This window comes from Leuresthes tenuis, unplaced genomic scaffold, assembly GCF_036924035.1.
Source record: "Leuresthes tenuis unplaced genomic scaffold, fLeuTen1.0.hap1 SCAF_11, whole genome shotgun sequence".
Taxonomy (NCBI): Eukaryota; Metazoa; Chordata; class Actinopteri; order Atheriniformes; family Atherinopsidae; genus Leuresthes; species Leuresthes tenuis.
The window spans coordinates 23,874,447-23,892,928 of record NW_027325365.1 but is presented as its reverse complement, the minus strand read 5'-3'; the positions used below and the strand labels follow the sequence as shown (position 1 = coordinate 23,892,928).

At 46.6% G+C, this 18,482-nt stretch overlaps 3 protein-coding genes across 6 annotated transcripts; 2 read left to right on the top strand and 1 right to left on the bottom strand.

Annotated features, from left to right (window-relative positions):
* The first annotated feature begins 634 nt into the window (after nt 1-634).
* On the top strand, nt 635-2,854 carry smim19 (small integral membrane protein 19). The gene is made up of 3 exons (XM_072396493.1): nt 635-899; nt 1,220-1,344; nt 2,367-2,854. The coding sequence occupies exons 1-3, from the start codon at nt 766-768 to the stop codon at nt 2,432-2,434; spliced, it is 327 nt and encodes a 108-aa protein (XP_072252594.1). The 5' UTR covers nt 635-765; the 3' UTR covers nt 2,435-2,854.
* Nucleotides 2,855-3,741: 887 nt separating this feature from the next.
* pld7 (phospholipase D family, member 7) lies at nt 3,742-13,298 on the bottom strand. 3 transcript variants are annotated; one of them, XM_072396201.1, is made up of 12 exons: nt 12,973-13,298; nt 12,345-12,449; nt 9,161-10,060; nt 8,764-8,951; nt 8,427-8,607; nt 8,229-8,343; nt 7,997-8,124; nt 6,100-6,303; nt 5,346-5,485; nt 5,045-5,210; nt 4,859-4,958; nt 3,742-4,636 (listed from the first exon to the last, which is right to left on the bottom strand). In XM_072396201.1, the coding sequence occupies exons 1-12, from the start codon at nt 13,084-13,086 to the stop codon at nt 4,443-4,445; spliced, it is 2,535 nt and encodes an 844-aa protein (XP_072252302.1). In that variant the 5' UTR covers nt 13,087-13,298; the 3' UTR covers nt 3,742-4,442. The 3 variants fall into 3 exon arrangements, with proteins under 3 accessions (XP_072252302.1, XP_072252304.1, XP_072252303.1); XM_072396203.1 differs by lacking the exon at nt 12,973-13,298 and adding an exon at nt 12,667-12,788; XM_072396202.1 differs by lacking the exon at nt 12,345-12,449.
* A 43-nt stretch (nt 13,299-13,341) lies between these two features.
* On the top strand, nt 13,342-18,150 carry gpr137 (G protein-coupled receptor 137). 2 transcript variants are annotated; one of them, XM_072396205.1, is made up of 8 exons: nt 13,342-13,500; nt 14,965-15,420; nt 15,550-15,599; nt 15,937-16,168; nt 16,550-16,699; nt 16,836-16,961; nt 17,045-17,163; nt 17,250-18,150. In XM_072396205.1, exons 2-8 carry the CDS (start codon nt 15,040-15,042, stop codon nt 17,344-17,346), a joined length of 1,155 nt encoding a protein of 384 aa, XP_072252306.1. In that variant the 5' UTR covers nt 13,342-13,500; nt 14,965-15,039; the 3' UTR covers nt 17,347-18,150. The 2 variants fall into 2 exon arrangements, with proteins under 2 accessions (XP_072252306.1, XP_072252305.1); XM_072396204.1 differs by having other exon boundaries at nt 15,937-16,177.
* Nucleotides 18,151-18,482: the final 332 nt, after the last annotated feature.

The window sequence follows — 18,482 nt, the reverse complement described above, 5'->3', positions numbered from 1 at the left end:
CAACCAAGATGGAATAAAAAAACAAGGCTTTCCATGCAATGCTTGGTCCACCCGCACATCAGTTCATTCGAAATGTCCCGTCCCAAGAAATTAATTGGGCTTGTCTCATAGTCTTCTACAGAGTCAAGAAAGATGACTATGACGAGATAAACGAAGGAGTTGATACTCAACATGGTCAGAACACTGGCAACAAGCTATATGTCAAAGAGCTGGCAAGCCAAGTTAGTTGTGCTGGTAAAAGATGGGCTTGGGGCACAGAAACCTTTGAGAAAAATAAGAAACAATCAACACCAGGATCCCCATACAGTCTTCTGTATAAATGTTTGTGGGGAACAAGCTGGCTGAAGGGGATGGATTTCCATTTTCGATCCTAGCCAATTGTTAAGCCGGGTTGTTGAGCTCATTTCAGGCACTCGTACCCTAAATGAGCAGCTGTTGAAACTGTGTAACTTTGTCCAGGCGGTTTGGTCCACTTTTAAAAGTGCAGTGTGAAAGCAAACCGAACCAAGTGAAGGTGTGGACATTTTTTCCAGCATTGAGCTTATAGAGATTGTTTTGAAAAGCACCAGTTCAGCCTCGAGACTGTAGAGGGCAGCATTACACCTTGAAGTACAAAGGAAGAGGCGAAGAAGAAGAATACGGATGTGACGTAAGCTGTTTACAGTACGCAGTTGAATCCCGAGCAAGTGTACGCTAACGAAGCTAATTTATTAAAATCCCCTCTAAATACGCACACGTTTACTCGCAGAGTTTGCTCGTATTTTCATGGGTGCGCACGGTGTTATGGGGAACGAGCACGAGTCTATTGACTACTCGGTGCATGAAGCTTGGAACGAGGCCACTAATGTCTACCTGCTGGTTATCCTGGTCAGCTTCGGCCTGCTCATGTACGCCAGAAAGTAAGGACGGCTTGCATTCTTCTCATTCGTAGTCACATCTTCTCCTTGACGCGTGGTTCGAATAAAAGTAGAGATGTATGACAACACATTTTTCTTGTCCAATGTCAAATAACAGGAATTCACATCGCATTTAAATGCGGTTGCGGCCAAGTGCTGGACTCGCATATAACACGGCTTTCTTTACAAATCCTATATTCGGTGTATATAGATCCTCCAGACCTACTCTGTTACAAATGCATTGGATGTTGTTTGAATGTTGCTTGGGGCTCTGTCTTGACGTTCAGTGGATAAAACAGCTGGTGGGTTTGTCTTCTGGTTAGAAACAAGAGGAAGATCATGCGCATCTTCACCCTGCCTCCCACCGCCGGCAGCAACCCGGAGCCTAACTTCTATGACAGCCTGCAGAAGGTCCGCCTGCGGCAGCAGCTGGAGATGTACTCTCTAGGTGAGCACGATTAGAGCCACTAAAATTTAAGTTACACTATTGTGCTATCAGAGTCTTTCAGGTGTTTCTTTTGGGATTTTGTTGCTGTTGTTTTTGATGTAGGGCCACACAGAGGACTTTGCCTGCATAACACAAGACTTAAACAATTTATCTTCCATTTGTCTTGCAGTTAAAAGTGACTTAAAGACCCCGTCAGCCATACAAAATCATTTTAAATAGTAAAGAAACAGTAACAGAGTTCACAGCTGAGAGGAAGGACTCACTTTTCTTAATTTAAAGATTGCTTTATTTTATAGATGTTATCAAGTAATCCCTGACAGTCTCACTTAATTTGGGTTAAACATGTTTTTGAATTTATTCTGGGCTGATTAAGGTGCTAAATGAGTAGAGGCGTCCATTTCCATCAAAGTGTGGGACACAGAAAAGTTGCGTAACATCAGGATTTTCTTTTAGAGAGATTGAAGATTGACAGATTGATGTCCCACTTCTGCAGTTTGTCTCCTGAGGACATGTCAGGGGCTTGATTAAAGGCAACTAGAACTCATTAGAAAGGCTTCTTCAGTTCTAACCAGCTGGTGGGGGAGTTTCAGGCTTATAGGCTGTAGCCGAGATATTAGGAAGGCCAGTGATGTCAACGTGTGGGTCACTGACCCTCATTCTGTGGGACTTTGGGGTCATTGTCACTCGTGAGTTGTTTACTGACATGTCAATGTAGCGCCTGTAAAAAGGCCCGACCAGTCAGCAGTCTGGATTGGCTCCTTCAGTCGTCTACATAAAGCTTAGAGTGTCTGGCCTCAACATTTTAGCAGAGCCTTAGCACACATATCTCTTGATCACACAAAATTTGTCTGTAGTCTCTTTTTAAAAAATCTGAGGCACTGGAAAAAATGGTTTTTCACATTATTTTTGCATGTTTGTTTTTAAGACAGATCCTAGTGTGAAGCCTTTTGAGCGCAGGCACCAGTGCTGTATGTTGTCGGCGTTGTTAAGGTCAACTTTGTTTCCGCTGTCCTGCTTTGTAGCCAGGAAGTTTGATCATCAGCAGCAGCAGCAGCAGCAGACGGACAGTGTGCAGCTCTCCATGGAATGAGAAGAGGAGGGCGCTCACCCTGTTTCTGCTCGAGCAACATCCCCCCCGTGTGCTCAAGCCTCCCTTCTACGTGGATAGGAAGGGATTTCGATGGATGTCGTGATCAGTTTTTGCAAAGGACGCTGCTCCCATCACCTCCGTCAGGGACCGTGCAAACACAGCTGGGATGATGAATTAAAAAGCCAGGAACGCTTTGAGGAGCGTGGGGCGTCTTGTAGGTCTGCTGTTATACGCACACAGTGACATTAACCTGGTGACGAACCTCTAACTGCTGCAGAAGGACGTTCATCATGGCAGAAGGCGAAAAGAAATGCCCACCATGAAGAATTTTCAAAGGCTTCAGCTTTAACGTGGGCACCTTGTGTTATGTGTATATAAATGATCAGTAATGATCGGTATCTTCAAATGTGAAAATAAATCTAAAGTGATTCAGCTGTTAGACTGTTTCATTATCGCTGCATTTTGTTCTTGGCATTATCCCTTTTTTTTATTTATTTATTTTTTTTAGTCAAAGTCGACTATTAAAGCAGTTTTCAACCGAAAAGATTCTGAGCTGCGGCGATCACGTGAGCTCAGATTGTCACAACAAAAGGATTGAATAAAACATTCTGATATTATTCTGAAGGCACAAAGAAAAAAAAACTAAGGCTAAAGCAGACTTCCTGGTTTTCAACAGTCTGTAGGCAGCTCTGATGAGCACGCCAGTGTCGGGGAGGAGCAACACTTCAGTGGAGTTCCATTTGTCTGATCTACCCTGAACCTTGAACCTCAGCAGAAATGCTGAAGATCTATGAACTTGTTCTTTTAGATCTTTGAAAAAGGCCCCGTACTGCTCATGTTGTGGGTCCCGTGGCTTGAAATACACCTTTTTTTTTTTTTAAATTTTGGCCACAATATGTAACTAATTTCTTAGTGTTGGGTAAAGTTTCTCCAAAAGGCTACTAATAGCTTAGTAAACAACAGCTTTCTGTGGTGTTCTGAGTTCCGACATTCAAAACCTACCTTCAAGGTACATCAAAAGCAGCATGACTGAATCGTAGGGGGAGAAAGGGGCAGGTTTACAAACAGGAACTGCTAATATTCTACACAGTGTACCTTTAAAGCACCACTGTGCACAGATTCACCAGCACTGTGGATCCATTGGCAGGCCTGTGGACGTTGGGTCCCCTTCACTATTGGGACTCTGAGCATCTATTTCATACGATTAAAAAGAAATTGATGAATTGTAAACTGAGCAGAGATCATCACGTTTTGTAGGAAAAACAATCCACTAAATAAAAATGAATGAAACTCCCAATGAGCACCGATTTTTGCAGGAGCAGATTTTATTTCTACTGAAAACATCCAGTGAGCTGCTCTGTTTGTCGGTGATGTAGTGTTTCTTCCAGAGGAGGCCGGAGGTTCCTTTGTTGAACACTTCAACACGTGTGTGCCGATGAGGGGAAGAGGATGTCAAACATACAATAGCAGAGCCTGGTAATGTGCTGACAGAGGAAGCGGTGCAGCAGGGAGCAACACGGACACTTCTTCTGTTTTTTTTTTTAAGTGGTACCCATGCAAACTGGATTTCTGAGAGCTAATAGGATAGGATATCAAATGCACACAAACATTAGGAGCTGCAGCGGAAACACGGCTGTGGCGTGTGCACCTCTTTGGAAATGTATTTCCCTGCATGAAACGGCTAAACTTGGCAAATGTTTTTGGTTTTTTTTGAGGGAAAATATACAAAATGCTCCAGGCATAAAATGTGCAAACCCTTTGCACCTCAAACCGTGAGAGAATCAGAGTATAAAAAGAACACCTTTTAGAAAACTAAATACGAAAAATGCAATTATATACAGAAAATGGCAACCGGCCAGTAGCAATGAAACAAGAGGCAGCGTTAAACACCATATCTTTGCTCGCGGCAAACTGAATCTGCACAAGTAAACTAAAGTTCAAGTGGCGGGGAGCTTCGAGCCAGGAGCTCGTCTACAACGCAGGGCGCTTTATTGAGCTGCGGACCCCCTCAGTGAGGGCAGACGTTTGCGTTGTCAACGGAGAGCTGGCTGGCGTACACGGAGTCCCAGTCCCTGAGGAAGAGCTCCTCTGCTTGGCTCTGCAGGGTCTGCTGGCCTTCTCCGACCACGGAGCCCGTCTGGTTCACCACCAAGCCTACGCCAGCAGTCTGGGTGAAGTAGTTTTCTGACCAGTTGGACGTCCCTGCGGGCATAAACATCGGTGTCACACGGTCTCGTTCGGAGAGGGTAAACCGTGTGGACGTTCCCACATTTTAAGTGTTTAAATGAGCTAATTTGTCATTGTCTGAGGTGTAGGTGAGAACTACTGAGTAAAAAGAAATCTGCCCTCTGAGTTTGAGTAACCACTCAGCCAAACAAGAAGAGAAAAGCACTGGTAATATTTCAGAAAGCGTTGTCAGCATACCTATATAGACCACTCTGTCTGTGACCATGTACTTGGCGTGATTGACTCGTGCAAACGGGATCTTCCTCTGCTCTACTGTTGAAGGCACCGTAAAGATTTTCTACAAAAGAGACAAAAAGCAGGATTGAGGAACGCTCTCCGTTGCTCCGTTTGATGTCGGAGCCGTTAAGGAAGCAAAGACTGTACCACATCAATGTTGCATTCCAGTGGAGGCCTGCTGAGCACCAGCAGTGACTGCAGGAAGGTGAACATGGAGGCAGGCGAGTGCCCCCAGCAGCTGACCATCAGTCTGACCTGAACGCCTCTGGTGCACGCCGCAGCTCGCAGACTTGTGTCGATGGCGGGCCAGAACCTGGGAGTGGGCGACCAGGACAGAGTCATATCTAACTCAAAGAGGTCTGTGTGTGTGTCCAGGTAAGCGACATAAGTTTGGAAACACCTTGATGTTTCAGGAATGGATCTGGAATCAGCTCAGAGCGGAATCTACCTGAGCGGCTTGGTGAACTCAGACAGCGGGAGGTAGTCCATGACAGAGATGTGGATGAACTTCTCAGCATCATCGATGATGGACAAGATGGTGGAAAGATCGTCAGAGCGGCCACGGGCTGAGATTTGTGGAGGAGAGCTCTGTAGGAGAGGCAGAGAGGATCATGGGAGTCACCGCAGACAGACATCCTTTACACAGTCAGTACTATTGTCCTAATGTCCTCAGGATCTTAGCTAGCACAGATTATTCTATCATCATACAGCACATGGGAGCGAACCTGAAACCAGTATCCCCACCTTAAAGGTAAACATCACTTTTGTTCGATCTCTATAGCTGTTCTGAACCATTGTTGCCCCAAAAACCAAAGTGATGCAAATGGCCGTCACCAGTGGACTGCACTGGATAACGCAGACTGTCTGTTACAGCTTGGTACTGTCATCTTCATGTCCAAAATGTTATAAGCAAACTGTAACCTTAACTGTCAGGTTCATTTCCTGATGTCTATAAGTTTAATGCTGGGAATGAATTTAAGGTGGTAGAACAGGTTGTCTGCAGGTTCTGCGGTTGAGACAGACTGGTGAGCCTGTTGCATAGCAGCTGTTACCATTCTCCACTTACACTAACACCACCTTATATGAAGACCTCTATGATTTTTTAATGTCGGCCTGAGGATTTAATGATTAATGCTACAGAACCAAACCCCAGCAAAGACACCTCCTTCTACAGTGTGCTAAAGAGCGTTGAGTCAACTCACAGATAGGTAGACCCGAGCAGGGACTCCGTTGAGCTTCAGATGCAGAGGTTTCTCCGAGCTGGACAGGGCAGAGAGTCGGGCGGGCCAGTACAGCGGCAGGGAGCCGTTGTTGGCCCCCCCGATGCTCCAGTACACCCCGAAGATCCGAAAGGCATCCTGAGCCAGGCAGCTGCAGTCCTCCACCGACAGGCCCACCTCCTTCACCTTTTGTCCCACAGAGCACACACACCGTTTTATAGCTGCTACACACACGATTCACAGCGAGACTGAGCGAGCACACACACCGTTTCATAGCTGCTACACACACGATTCACAGCGAGACTGAGCGAGCACACACACCGTTTTATAGCTGCTACACACACGATTCACAGCGAGACTGAGCGAGCACACACACCGTTTTATAGCTGCTACACACACGATTCACAGCGAGACTGAGCGAGCACACACACCGTTTTATAGCTGCTACACACACGATTCACAGCGAGACTGAGCGAGCACACACACCGTTTCATAGCTGCTACACACACGATTCACAGCGAGACTGAGCGAGCACACACACCGTTTTATAGCTGCTACACACACGATTCACAGCGAGACTGAGCGAGCACACACACCGTTTTATAGCTGCTACACACACGATTCACAGCGAGACTGAGCGAGCACACACACCGTTTTATAGCTGCTACACACACGATTCACAGCGAGACTGAGCGAGCACACACACCGTTTTATAGCTGCTACACACACGATTCACAGCGAGACTGAGCGAGCACACACACCGTTTCATAGCTGCTACACACACGATTCACAGCGAGACTGAGCGAGCACACACACCGTTTCATAGCTGCTACACACACGATTCACAGCGAGACTGAGCGAGCACACACACACACAGCGGCTGCATCCACTGAGGCCTGCTCCAGGAAGAAGGTTTAACCTCAAAGCAGTGCAGTTCTGCTGCACCGAACAGGCCTCAGGGTTAATCCCGACTGTTTGAGTCGTGTAAAGTTTTATATGTTTAGATGGTATTTTCACATTAAATGATAAAATGGAGACTTGACCAGCTGCTTTAAGACATAATTCATACAACCCCTGGCAAACAAAACATAAAAATTAAAATGAAAGAAATCACCATGTAATTTGCCATTTTCAAACAATTATCTGCACAGGGCTAAATATTCAAATCAGTGTGCAGATAAAGGTGTCGGCAGAGTTTAATATACTGTTGCAGCTGGCTGACTGAAAGGAAATGTGGCTCCAACAAGAGAGCTGCCAGGGAACAAAGACAGTGGTCAGTGTTTGGGATCAAATCGGAGGAAATCAGGGGGAATAACGGGGGAAATGAAGGAAATGAAAACAATCCCTAACACGAGAAAACAGGGATAGAGCGTGCTACAGAGAAGCAGTCGTGGGCTGTGGATGATTGGATTAAAGTGATATTCAGTGATGAATCTATACCGGAGACGGAGATGATGCTGGGACATGAGGAGATGAAAATCTTCCAAGTGAGGCGATTGCTTTTTTCTTTTGCCAGGGGTTGAAGACAGCAGCAGCTTTACCGTACACATGAATAAAATCGTTGTCCATGAATCGGTGTCACGGTTAATCAGGTTTATCATACAGTTCCTTTAAAGCTAACCCAATAACCTCTACATCGCTGCTGCTCTGTCTGTGTTATCTGTAGGAAAAGCTTTTACCGGAGGTTAAAGTTCACGCCGTAAACTGAATGTGACATCATCAACATGCTGGACAGTTAATGCACTTCTCTGCCTTCCACTTAAAAATGCTGTGTGGTCACGGATAAACGGAAAAGTGGCTCTAAACGGGGGATTAGTGAGGATGAGTTTGAAGATGCAGGTTTTTTTCCCTCTGTTTTGTCCACAAAAAGCTGCCGTACCTGACTCAGAGAGCGCCAGTCCATGTTGGCACTGCCCAAATACAAGTGCTTCTGGTCGACCACCCACAGCTTGGTGTGGACGATGCCTCCAGTCACGGCCTGGAGGTCCACCTCTCTGACCTCTGCGCCTGCCGGACAGCATGGAGGGTGAATCCAGAGGTGCCCAACAACTCCCCAAATTTACTGTGCCAAAAACACAAAAACCGAGCCGGTAACTAAATGATGAACTCACCTGCCGCGGATAACTCGGATGTATCTTTGGTCGACCTCTGGGGGGCGTTAACTGCAATCTGGAGTTTTACACCTTTGGATTCAAGCTGCTTCATCTGCTCAAAGACTTTTCTTCCCTGCAAAACACAAATGGACACCTTCATAATGACTGGATTTATATCATTCCATCCATGAGCCCTGTGCCTGCCACTGTACTGACCTGAGAGTCAGTGGGGACAGCGGAATCCAAATCGCTGCCTCGCAGTGTGAAGTAGAAAGCAGCGATGTGGACCGAGCTGTTGGCCTTGTCCAGCAGATGCAGCCACCTGTCTGCGATGCTCGGCCCAGGCGGAGGAGAGGACTGGTAGAGGTCGACAGGGATGCTCTCCACTAGATGCACGCTGAACAACAGAGAGGGGACGTTACAATTCACACACAGCTTTAATCATGCTTCCAGAACCTTTTTCTTGTTACGAGTCTTCTAAGGAGAATAGAGCTGACTGCCCCTTAGAGCTAAACGGGCCTTAAAGATAGACCCGTGGGTTAATGCTACTTGCCGACAGTCTGTGCTACAAGGCTCCGATACCAAGCCGAAGCCGTCCAGCCAGTGCAGCTCCAGCTGAGCCGTGAGCTGAGCCACAGACTGGGGAAGCCCGTAGTGCCAGATGTGCTGACCGAACCCTCCCAGAACCAGCAAGGCGGTGGGGAGGAAGCAGAAGAACATAAAACTGGAGCGTCCCGAGCTCTGTGAAATAAGACGGGTGATATTCTAATTCATGGACCAATGGGTCACATCACACTCACAGCTGCAGTAAATCATAGGCATTCCCAAGCTGTTCATGCAGGGTGCGGTGGGATTCCCATCGTATTTGAACGATGCAGATAAAACCAGCATGAAAACAGCCCCACTTGTATTAGAGGGAGAAGTCAGTAACCAATAGCAACATAACTCACCTTAGTCGACTTGGCTGAGCTCACTTTAGCAGGCTCCTCTGGTGCCACAGTAGTGTTTGCCTTTTTCTCTGAGAGATCTGGACACTCTGATTGGCTGATGATCGGTTCACGCTGCTCCTCCATGTGGCCCTCAGATGGTTCAGCTGCCGAATCTCCCTCGTATTCAGCGTCCGATGAAGATCTGCTGTCTTTCAGTTCGGCAATCTCCATCGGCTCCGTCTCCCACGGTGGTTCTTCGTCCATAATAGCCTCCACCTGGCTGACCGCAGAGCTGTGGACGTTCTCTGCAGACTTTTCAGTGTCTCCAGAGGCGGTGAGGGCAATCTTGGTGTGCTGCTGTGGCTTCTGACTGAGAGAGCCCTCGCTTGGAAGGTAGCTTGCAGGAGCGTCTGGCGTTGGGTCAGCTTCAGTTTCGGAGGTTTTGCTCGTGTCTTCCTCTGGTCTGAGAGCAGGCCTGGGGCTTGCAGTCATAAGAGGAGACTGGAGAGACTCAGACAAAGCCCAACTTCTGGGTGCAGAAACCGCAGGACTCTGACCTGCTGCAGTGGTTTGTTCTGAGCAGTCGAACATGGAGGGGGCTTCATGGCCGACTTTGGGGACGCGGGCCGTTGGCGGCGGGCGGGCCGTCTCTCTTACGTCTGGCGGTTTGGACTTTGACGCCTCCACGCTTCCACTCGCAGTTTTCTCAGGAGGCTGAGCTGCATGGACAGGAGCGTCCTTTTTGGGAGCAGGAAGCTCCGTGCTCTGACTGCCACTGACGGGCCTCTTCTGGAAAGTAGGGATTCGAGAGACGGGTTTCCCCCCTTTGCGATTCATGTCTTCTTTCTCCTCTGGATCTTTTTTCACAGCTCCGTCATCAGCATGGAAACGATCCAGCAAAATGCTGCAATGCTTCAGCTCCTGAGGAAGACAAAAAAGCACAATCTGAGTATCCACAACGCCGTGTTTCCACCAGTCAAGCTAAACGGCATCAGAGCAAAACACTCATGCGCGAAGAAACCAACTCAACCAAATCAACTCACGCTTCCAAACTCAGAATTCTCAAGTGGTTTCTCCTTGAAGATAGGTCCCTTTGAAAACTAAAGTGAAAATGACCATCCACAGCACAGCGATGACGAGAGCAGACACGCCTATTTAAATGAGCTCCCCCTCACAGGTGCGCCTCAGCTTTTCCACCGCAGGATTTGTTTACACACATGACAGCAGCGCTACCACGGCTACAGCATCGTTTAAAGTTTTGATGGCGATCACACTGAGCAATCAAACTCTGTTGCCAGGGCAACAGCGGTTCACATTCAAAACAAGCATGCCCGCCGACAGAATGCGCAGCGTCAATATGTGCTGGCTAAAGATACAATCTGAAATATGTGTTTTGCCAAGTTGTCCGTTATGTGTTCATCCCTTGAGCTAGATGCATTTTTTTTTTTACTCTGGAGTGACTCATGGGACTGTTTTAAAGGGCTTAACAAGCAAAAAACACATTCCTCTGAAAGTGAGTGAAAAAAAGAGTTTAACAGTTTCAGAAAGCCTGGAGAGTCATTGCTCAAGACCTCTTTTAGAGATCTCAGGAAGGTCTGGCTCCATGGAAACGATTTCTCAACATTTCTGCACAGTAGTGTACATCCACAGTATAATATCACAAGAAGTGACTTTTATTCAAGTTACCAACTGCAACTTTAAAAAGTATGCTCCTAAAAAAAGAAAGAAAGAAATGACTAAATAAAAGGCCATATTTAATATTTCATTGCCCGGGACTGCCTGCACTGACATTGCCAGGCCTTACAATTAGTCCACTTTACGATACCAGGCTATCTATATCATAGATAGCATCATCAAAACATCACGAGGCGACATTTTGTCATTGAAAAACACCGTCACAATGAATGAATAAATATGCTACAAGGATATGCATGAGATGGTTGAAAGAGGTTGTCCGTGGAGGTATAAACTTAAAAGTATAACTGATTTATTGACAGGCGGCTATTTTCACTGATTTTCATTAAAGCAACACAACTCAAGTTTCCAAAGAGTCGGGATTCTTAATGTTTTAATGAAACAGAACGCAATGATTTTCAAATATTAAACCTACTTTCAACTCCCAATAGTACAAAGACAACATCCCAAATGTTTTGATCGTCTACAATACATGAAATAATTCAGAGAAGCTGGAGAAATCTCTGCGCGCAGGTGACAAAGCATACAGCTAGCATGGAGTGCTGTGACCTTCACGTCCGCAGCACGATATTAAAAACAGACAAACTCAAACGTTTGCACAGTCTGCTTGAAGGGGGGACTGACGCGCCTTCCGTGTGCTTTGTGTGAAAGTACAGGGACAAAATGAGGGGTTAAAGTTAATGCACCACTGATGCGCCTCTGAGCTGCCACTGGCGTCTCTTTCAGGGAAGGCTTTGCTTATTTCAGCAAGATAATACCAAACCACATACTGGATGTATTACAACAGCACGGCTTAGTAGTAAAAGAGTCTATGTGCTAAACTAACCTGCCTGCGGTCTAGACTGATGCTAAATAAAGCAAGAATAAAAATAAAAAAACATGACAAATGAAGGTCTGAACTGTTGAGCAGCAGATATTCTTCAAGTTGCCTCCGTAATTCTGAAAAGCACTTTAAGTTCTACCAAGTAGGTTTTGAAAATATAAATATAAAGTGAGCAGATATTATTTTAATAATAGTCCAAATTTTCTCAATGTAAACATTTTATATGTGGTGTTTGTACTATTTTCAATTACATAACAGGGCTTCAACTATTTGTCAATCACTAACTTGTTTTTTCTACTTTATGGAGAGTCTGACATTTTGAAAACAATGCTGTATAATACTTTATCAGCAGCTACATTATCATTTCGAGTCTTCAAGTCCACGTAGATGTACTATAAAGTTTGTACTTATCTTAAATCTACAGTATTAGCCGAGCTGCTCCATTAGGGAGTTACTCAGAGGTTTAATATTTGATTGGGCCTGACACTTCTGCAGCAGCCTGGTTGGATTTCCTGGTAAAGCTGCAGCAGCGCAGACAAGGTCACAAAGCCTTACTTCTTTCCCCCACGGGGCTGTTCAAATAAGAGCTCTGCCACACCCAGGCCTCATAGGTAGCTCTGCTTTTCCTGCCTCTGCAGAGCAGCGGCCAACAGCCAAAGGAGTGAGTACCGGTGAATTATAGCTTACCGTTAGAGCTGCCTCCTCAGCAGCTTCCTCCTCCAGCAGCTCACTCGGATGTCTCTCCATCACTCGATTTGGGGCAGACTCAGAAGAGTCTGACTCATCTGACTCCTGAGAGGACAGCATCGGTTAGAAACTCAGTTAATAAAGGACATGCGACTGGAACAAGGCAGTAATTACTGTATGCGTTCCACAATGCCATACTTACAGACTGGTGTCAGTTTTATCATGCCAGTGAAAGGAGGATACAATTTATATATTCTTGAAAATAAAGTCTGTGGTATTGCTGACTCACAAATAGCCCCAGAAAGCAAGAAAAAAATCTTACCATAATGCAGTAATTTACAAGTTACTGTACAATAACTTTGGGGCTGTAGCGAAGGTTCTCCCTCAAGGTGCCGTTTAGGTTAGCTCGGAAAGGATAATCATTGAAATAAAACAAATTCGTAAAGCGTTTACCATTAAAGGGTGGCAGCTGAAAGCCGTACAATCGCTGTGTAATCCTTTTAGAGTATGTTCACCGAATATAACAGCTAACGTCGTTGACGTTAGCGAGCGAGCTACGTGGCCGTTTGTTAAGTTCTCAACTGCGGAGGAAGTTGAGGCGGAAAGGCTGAGTAATAAAAGTACCCACCTCGTACTCAACTCTCCCCTGAAGGCGGGTCGACCTTCTCGGTGTTGCCTGTAACTCGACCTCGCTCGCTTCAGCGGGGTGGATGGACCGTCTGGACCGCAGTACCATCGGCATACCGGAACGCTTTAATAATGCAGCACCTTCGTGCCACGAGGCTAACGGACGGAACGGAACGTAAATGGCAGTCACGTTTGCCCGTAATTCTGATGAAAGCCGATTGCGGCGAATACACGGCTAATACCGAGCTGTGTGGGACTAAACCTCCATTGAGGTTCAGGGAGAGCGATCGAAACACCGTTCACGTTGGCCTTTGGGAAATCGATGCAATGATGGGATTTTGAATGCGTCTTACTTTATGAGACAAGTAAACAACAACTTGAAGAAACCGCGATTTCCTGTAACCGCTGATTGGCGGTTGGAATCAGAACAGAGGCTCCGCCCATCCGACGTAACGCAGATCACACACGGAAAAGAGGAATTAGCGTCGTCGGCTGCTCATCCTGGAGTTCGACATTCACCTGAAAAAAGGTCTGTTACCGCCGTCAAAATGAATACCCAGCGCTTGAATTTTTACCGACTCGTGCGAGTAAGCACAGCGAGGCTGGCAGAGTATGGCGGAAATGTGTAATATTCGCGGTAGTTGTCAAAGTTAGCCTCAGTTAGCCTATCTGCGGTTCAGTACCTTGAACTGACAGCCGGTTGTTTATCTTCCTCAGACCAAAGTAAAGACAGGCGAGCTGGATTTCAGAGGTTTCAAAGGTTACATGAATATACACGGGGGTTGTGACGCTTTGAGAATACAAGGAAAATAACAATATAATCAAATTAAGCCCGTGGTATATGTCTGAAGTGTTATATAACGCTGGGTATTTATTTGTCGGAACTGCGTGTGCTCGTACGTTACTGGGCTGTTATTAGAATAATGTGTGTACCCGTATAATAACGTAACTATGTAGTATGTAAATCAGCATTGGCGCGTGACATCGTGAACGTCAAAGCGTTTTAAAAGTCGAATTTGAAGTGATGCTGCTGTTTGGCTGTCCTTCATGTAAACTGCTCCTTCGTGTAGTTGTTCCTCCGGGCAGTAAAACCTGTTTTCATCGCTGTAAAGCAACGCTGGAAATAAAACGGTCACGTAACTCGTGATTGATATAGGAAGTGAAAGAACAAAACTGTAAACACAATCCTTGGTTCTTTATGTTTTCAGCCCAAATGGGTGTAGGTCAGTGATGGTTCCGCTCCAGCTCTCTATCACCCGTACGTGGTTGTATCCTGCTGAGCTCAAGTCACAGGGGAGGGTTTGCGGTAGCCCTGTTTGTAAAGTGTTGTGTTGCCTAGAATCTGAATATGTTCACACTTCCTCATCCATGCTTTATATGGGACCCCCCCCCCCCCCACACACACACACACACACACAACACCCATTAACCTTCCCTGCTTGTCACAGAAGTTAGAAGCCAAAGTCTGACTAAAAGTATAGATATCCGCTGGATTCCGTACATTTTTGGGGGGGATTCGTAGAAACAAGCAGATCACCTTTTCCCTGCTGTGGTTCCTTTTGCAGCTGTCGGAACTAAAAAGGTCCGATTCTTTGACTCCTCTTCTCTCCCCCGTCTAAATTCCTCCCACCAGAGGTGCGATCGGAAGAGTTGAGGACAGGCAAAGAAAGAGGAGATGAGGAGAGGCGTCCTCCTCTCTCCTTCTGCTGCAGTTTAGAAACTGAGTCGTCTTTCAGAATATTTGGCTGTGAACAAGTTCTGGGACACAGGCCATGTGGACAAATGAGGAGGCTAATATTAGGCAGTTGAGTCTTTCGTGGGGTGGTCCTCAGGAGAGCTGGTTTAATCACAGCGCTGAGCCACGTTTCAGCACACATGGGGTGAAGCCCGTGGTTCGGTTAGATTCATGCCAAATCTGTCGATAAGTGCTTAAAAAAAAGTGGTCTGATCATTATCGGCTGACCTTTTGTGAATGTGCTCCTGCCCCCCTCAGGTCTTCCATGTAAACCCTTCAAGCAGGAAGGCTTTCCTGGGATGATGACAGTCCATTAATCCCAGCACTGCTCCAATGGAAGCTCCAGTCACAGCTGCCCCTCCTCCCAACTCCTCCACCCCGCCTCCGCCGGTCCCCCTGCACCCGGCCGTCGCCCCATCGGTCCAGCTCGGCTTCACTATCCTCTACACCACTTCGTACGCGGGGCTCTTCCTGGTGGTCTACGCACAGCTGTGGCTGCTCCACCTCTACAGACACAAGAGATGGAGCTACCAGAGTGTCTTTCTGTTCCTCTGCCTACTCTGGGCCGCCCTACGCACCACCCTGTTCTCCTTTTACTTCCACAACGCCGTGGAAGCCAACCACCTCCCTGTGGCGGTGTACTGGCTGCTCTACTGCTTCCCTGTGTGTCTGCAGTTCTTCACTCTCAGCCTTATCAACCTGTATTTTACTCAGGTAGGGCCGGGCAGCAAAGAGACTGCGACACCAGCTGAAAAACACGTCTTGTTTGCTACCAGTTTCATTCTTCAAGTCTAATGTTTCTGTTCACTCGGGTCTTTATTCTGGCTTCCTCTCCTCTTGCAGGTTTTACTCAAAGTGAAAGAAACGTACAGCTCAGCAATGAACAGAAGACTGTAAGTTTAACTTTACAGTAATAAAAATATTCTGTTTTTTTAAAATGATTTTCAGTGTGTTCGCAGACCAGTGGAAGCCTCCTTTTATACCCAATCCTGACACCCTGACCCATCTCCAGTTAATCTTGCATATTCTCTGTGTTTGCCACCTTGTGTTTTTGTGTGTGTTGCTGACAGCAAATTTAAAATGAGTTTATATTTTCTAAATACGAAGTTGGTAAGCGAAGCCACAGAGAATATTTCCACTTGTGTCTGTTCCATAAGGGGCCGAGACTAATTAAAAATGACAAATGTAAGTTTTTATTCCATTTTTAGAAGACCTTTGTGTAATCCTCAGATGGGCTGCACGGTGCGTGTACGGCGCGCTGAGCATCATCTTCCTCAGCGTCAACGCGGTGTGTGCAGCTCTGGGAGACCGAGGCAGCAGGGGTGAGACGGGGCAGAGGACCTGGACGCTGGTCCTGGTTCGGGTTATAGTCAACGACTTGCTGTTCATCCTGGATGCAGTGCTGCTGGCCACCCTGCTGCTGCTCCTGACCCGACACTCGCGCTCCACCAGCTCCTACCTGGTCAGCAAGGTGCCGTCCCCTGAGTGATGCGATAATGAAATGCAGGAATGACTGCAGTAATACTTAGGATTTCTGCTTATGATCAGTCCTGACCAGCCAGTGTAGTGTCTTCTGTGCCTCTGGAGAATGACCTCAGTGACATCACTCTGACGTCACTGGGCTTATCTCAGCTTTCGTACGTAGTCTTTATAATCAAGTCAGTGTTGACAGCTGGAAGTGTGGCAGTATTTAGCAGCAAGCTTGCATTTGGTTGCGTTCTGGGGACTGGAGGATCCAGAGACTAAAAGTCTTATTAATGCAGATGCTTTTGAAGTGCAGCACAGATGAACCGAGCTCTCTTGGCGGCAGTTTTGGGAACTCTGATCTGTTTTACTTGTCCAGGGGACCACGGTGTGCCGCACAGCAGCACTTGGAGCTGCGGTCATCCTCTTATTTGCCAGCCGCGCCTGCTACAACCTGACGGCTCTCATTCTGTGCCAGAACCATCGGGTGGAGCCCTTCAACTTTGACTGGTACAACGTCTCCGACCAGGTAATCGTCTCCTGCGAAATGATCCGTAACGGTCGTGTGGTTGTTTTTATCTCTGGGGAGCGGCAGGCCCTGATAATTTAATGTTCACAGATCGTAGAAAGAACAATGCCTCCACGATGTGCGTGCTTGTTTTCAGGCGGACCTGCAGAGTGATCTTGGCGACAGAGGCTACCTGGCGTTCGGCGCCATCCTCTTTATATGGGAGCTTCTCCCCACCAGCCTGCTCATTCTCATCTTCAGAGTCCGCCGGCCTGCTCAGGAGGTGATGAGTGCGGCTGAATGTCCACCTGTGAAACATTAGTTCTGTGGTACTTTAACAACTGGTGTCATTCGGTGTTGTCACAGACCAGCGGCATGGCCATCAACAACAGAGTCCTACCTCGTCCTTATTTCTTCGATGACCCTCAAGGCAGTGATGAAGACATACCTGTTCCATGGGCTCGTGGGGCACCTTCAAATTCAGGGTACTACCAGGAACGAGCCAGCTAATCACTTTAAATCCTCACGATATCCTAAGTAGCTTTTTAAAATGTTCTTTGTTCGTTTCTAGCTGGTATGGATCAGAAACCGCTCCTCTGCTGTTTGCCAACAATCCTCCAGACCAGAGCCAGCAGCACCACACTTTGTACTCCACCCCCCAGAACTGACATCCCAGGCGCCGGCTCCACAGTGACACTCATCTCAAAGACGGGACCCCACACACTCAGTCGGCTGTACCTGCAGCTGCGGGCAGATTCGCACTGAAAACCTCAGGAAAACTGTGCACACGCACCTTGTAGTTTTTGAGAAGAGAGTAGTTATATTTACAGAGTGTAGCTCCATTTGAGTTAAAAGGGAACAAATTTGGCGGGAAGAGCCCTGCCATAATGTGGCAATTGAGAATATCTAAGGTAAACCAAACTTTATAGTTCCGAGATATCTCGTTCAGCTTCATTTACATTCCAGAATACACACAAAACTGTAGAACCCATAAATGTACAGTGTTCTAACCACTGATCGTACTAATATGCAATGCTTTCGAAACAGAGCCTCGTGCGTTTTTAAACTGACTAAAACACAAATGACAAGTGATTATTTTTGCATCTGGTTCTTCTAGCAAAGTACCGTTGGTTTTCTGACAGAAAGCTCGCTCCTTTTCCAAGCTCAGCGCGAAGCGTTTCCGCCACTTTTATAGAAAACGCTCCTCATTTTAAAAAGCTGGTTTTAGATCTCACTTCCCTCCTGTAGAACTCTGTAGTTGTGATTTAATTGTTGTAAGTTTATTTATAACCATGGTCCTACTTTTAAACTGTAGCTATGAAATAAAATCAAATAAAATCTGTTGTTACGCCGCTTGCTTTTCTTCTGGAAAGAAGCTCGTTGGTTGCTGGTCGCACAGCAGAGCGGCGACTTAATCACATGACTGACATGAGCTGTGTAGGCAACAAAGCAATAAAAACCTTTGACATAAACCTGTTTGTCCTGGTATAAGGAGGAGGAATCTGTGGGAAAAGCATTTTGTTGGGAAAGGTCACGGACTTATCAGCACCAAATAAGGTTCATGTGTGATCCTCCCAATATCAAACCTGCTCATATTAGTCCGTCTGTGACAGCCCTCACTGTGGTTTGGTTTGATCTTAGAATGTCATCTGCAAGTTTTACCCCGACACAGTCCGTTCCGCTTTTAGGATGGAAAGGATCTCGAAGCTGGATATTCTCAATGAAACGAAGAATCAGTAAATCGTACTTTATCCGGAAGGATCGATCCAGTCAGCACCGTTTAGATTTACTCCTTCAGTGGGTG

Bases quoted from the DNA above. Each gene is read 5' to 3' on its own strand.
- gpr137 (XM_072396204.1), top strand. From the start codon at position 15,040: ATGGAAGCTCCAGTCACAGCTGCCCCTCCTCCCAACTCCTCCACCCCG. The intron at 16,178-16,549 runs GTGCCGTCCCCT...TTACTTGTCCAG, and splicing joins GCTCCTACCTGGTCAGCAAG to GGGACCACGGTGTGCCGCAC. The intron at 16,962-17,044 runs GTGATGAGTGCG...GTGTTGTCACAG, and splicing joins TCCGCCGGCCTGCTCAGGAG to ACCAGCGGCATGGCCATCAA.
- pld7 (XM_072396201.1), bottom strand. From the start codon at position 13,086: ATGCCGATGGTACTGCGGTCCAGACGGTCCATCCACCCCGCTGAAGCG. The intron at 6,304-7,996 runs GTACGGCAGCTT...GTGGGACAAAAG, and splicing joins ACTGGCGCTCTCTGAGTCAG to GTGAAGGAGGTGGGCCTGTC. The intron at 4,959-5,044 runs GTACAGTCTTTG...TCTCTTTTGTAG, and splicing joins TGGAATGCAACATTGATGTG to AAAATCTTTACGGTGCCTTC.
- smim19 (XM_072396493.1), top strand. From the start codon at position 766: ATGGGTGCGCACGGTGTTATGGGGAACGAGCACGAGTCTATTGACTAC. The intron at 900-1,219 runs GTAAGGACGGCT...TCTTCTGGTTAG, and splicing joins CTGCTCATGTACGCCAGAAA to AAACAAGAGGAAGATCATGC. The intron at 1,345-2,366 runs GTGAGCACGATT...CCTGCTTTGTAG, and splicing joins GCTGGAGATGTACTCTCTAG to CCAGGAAGTTTGATCATCAG.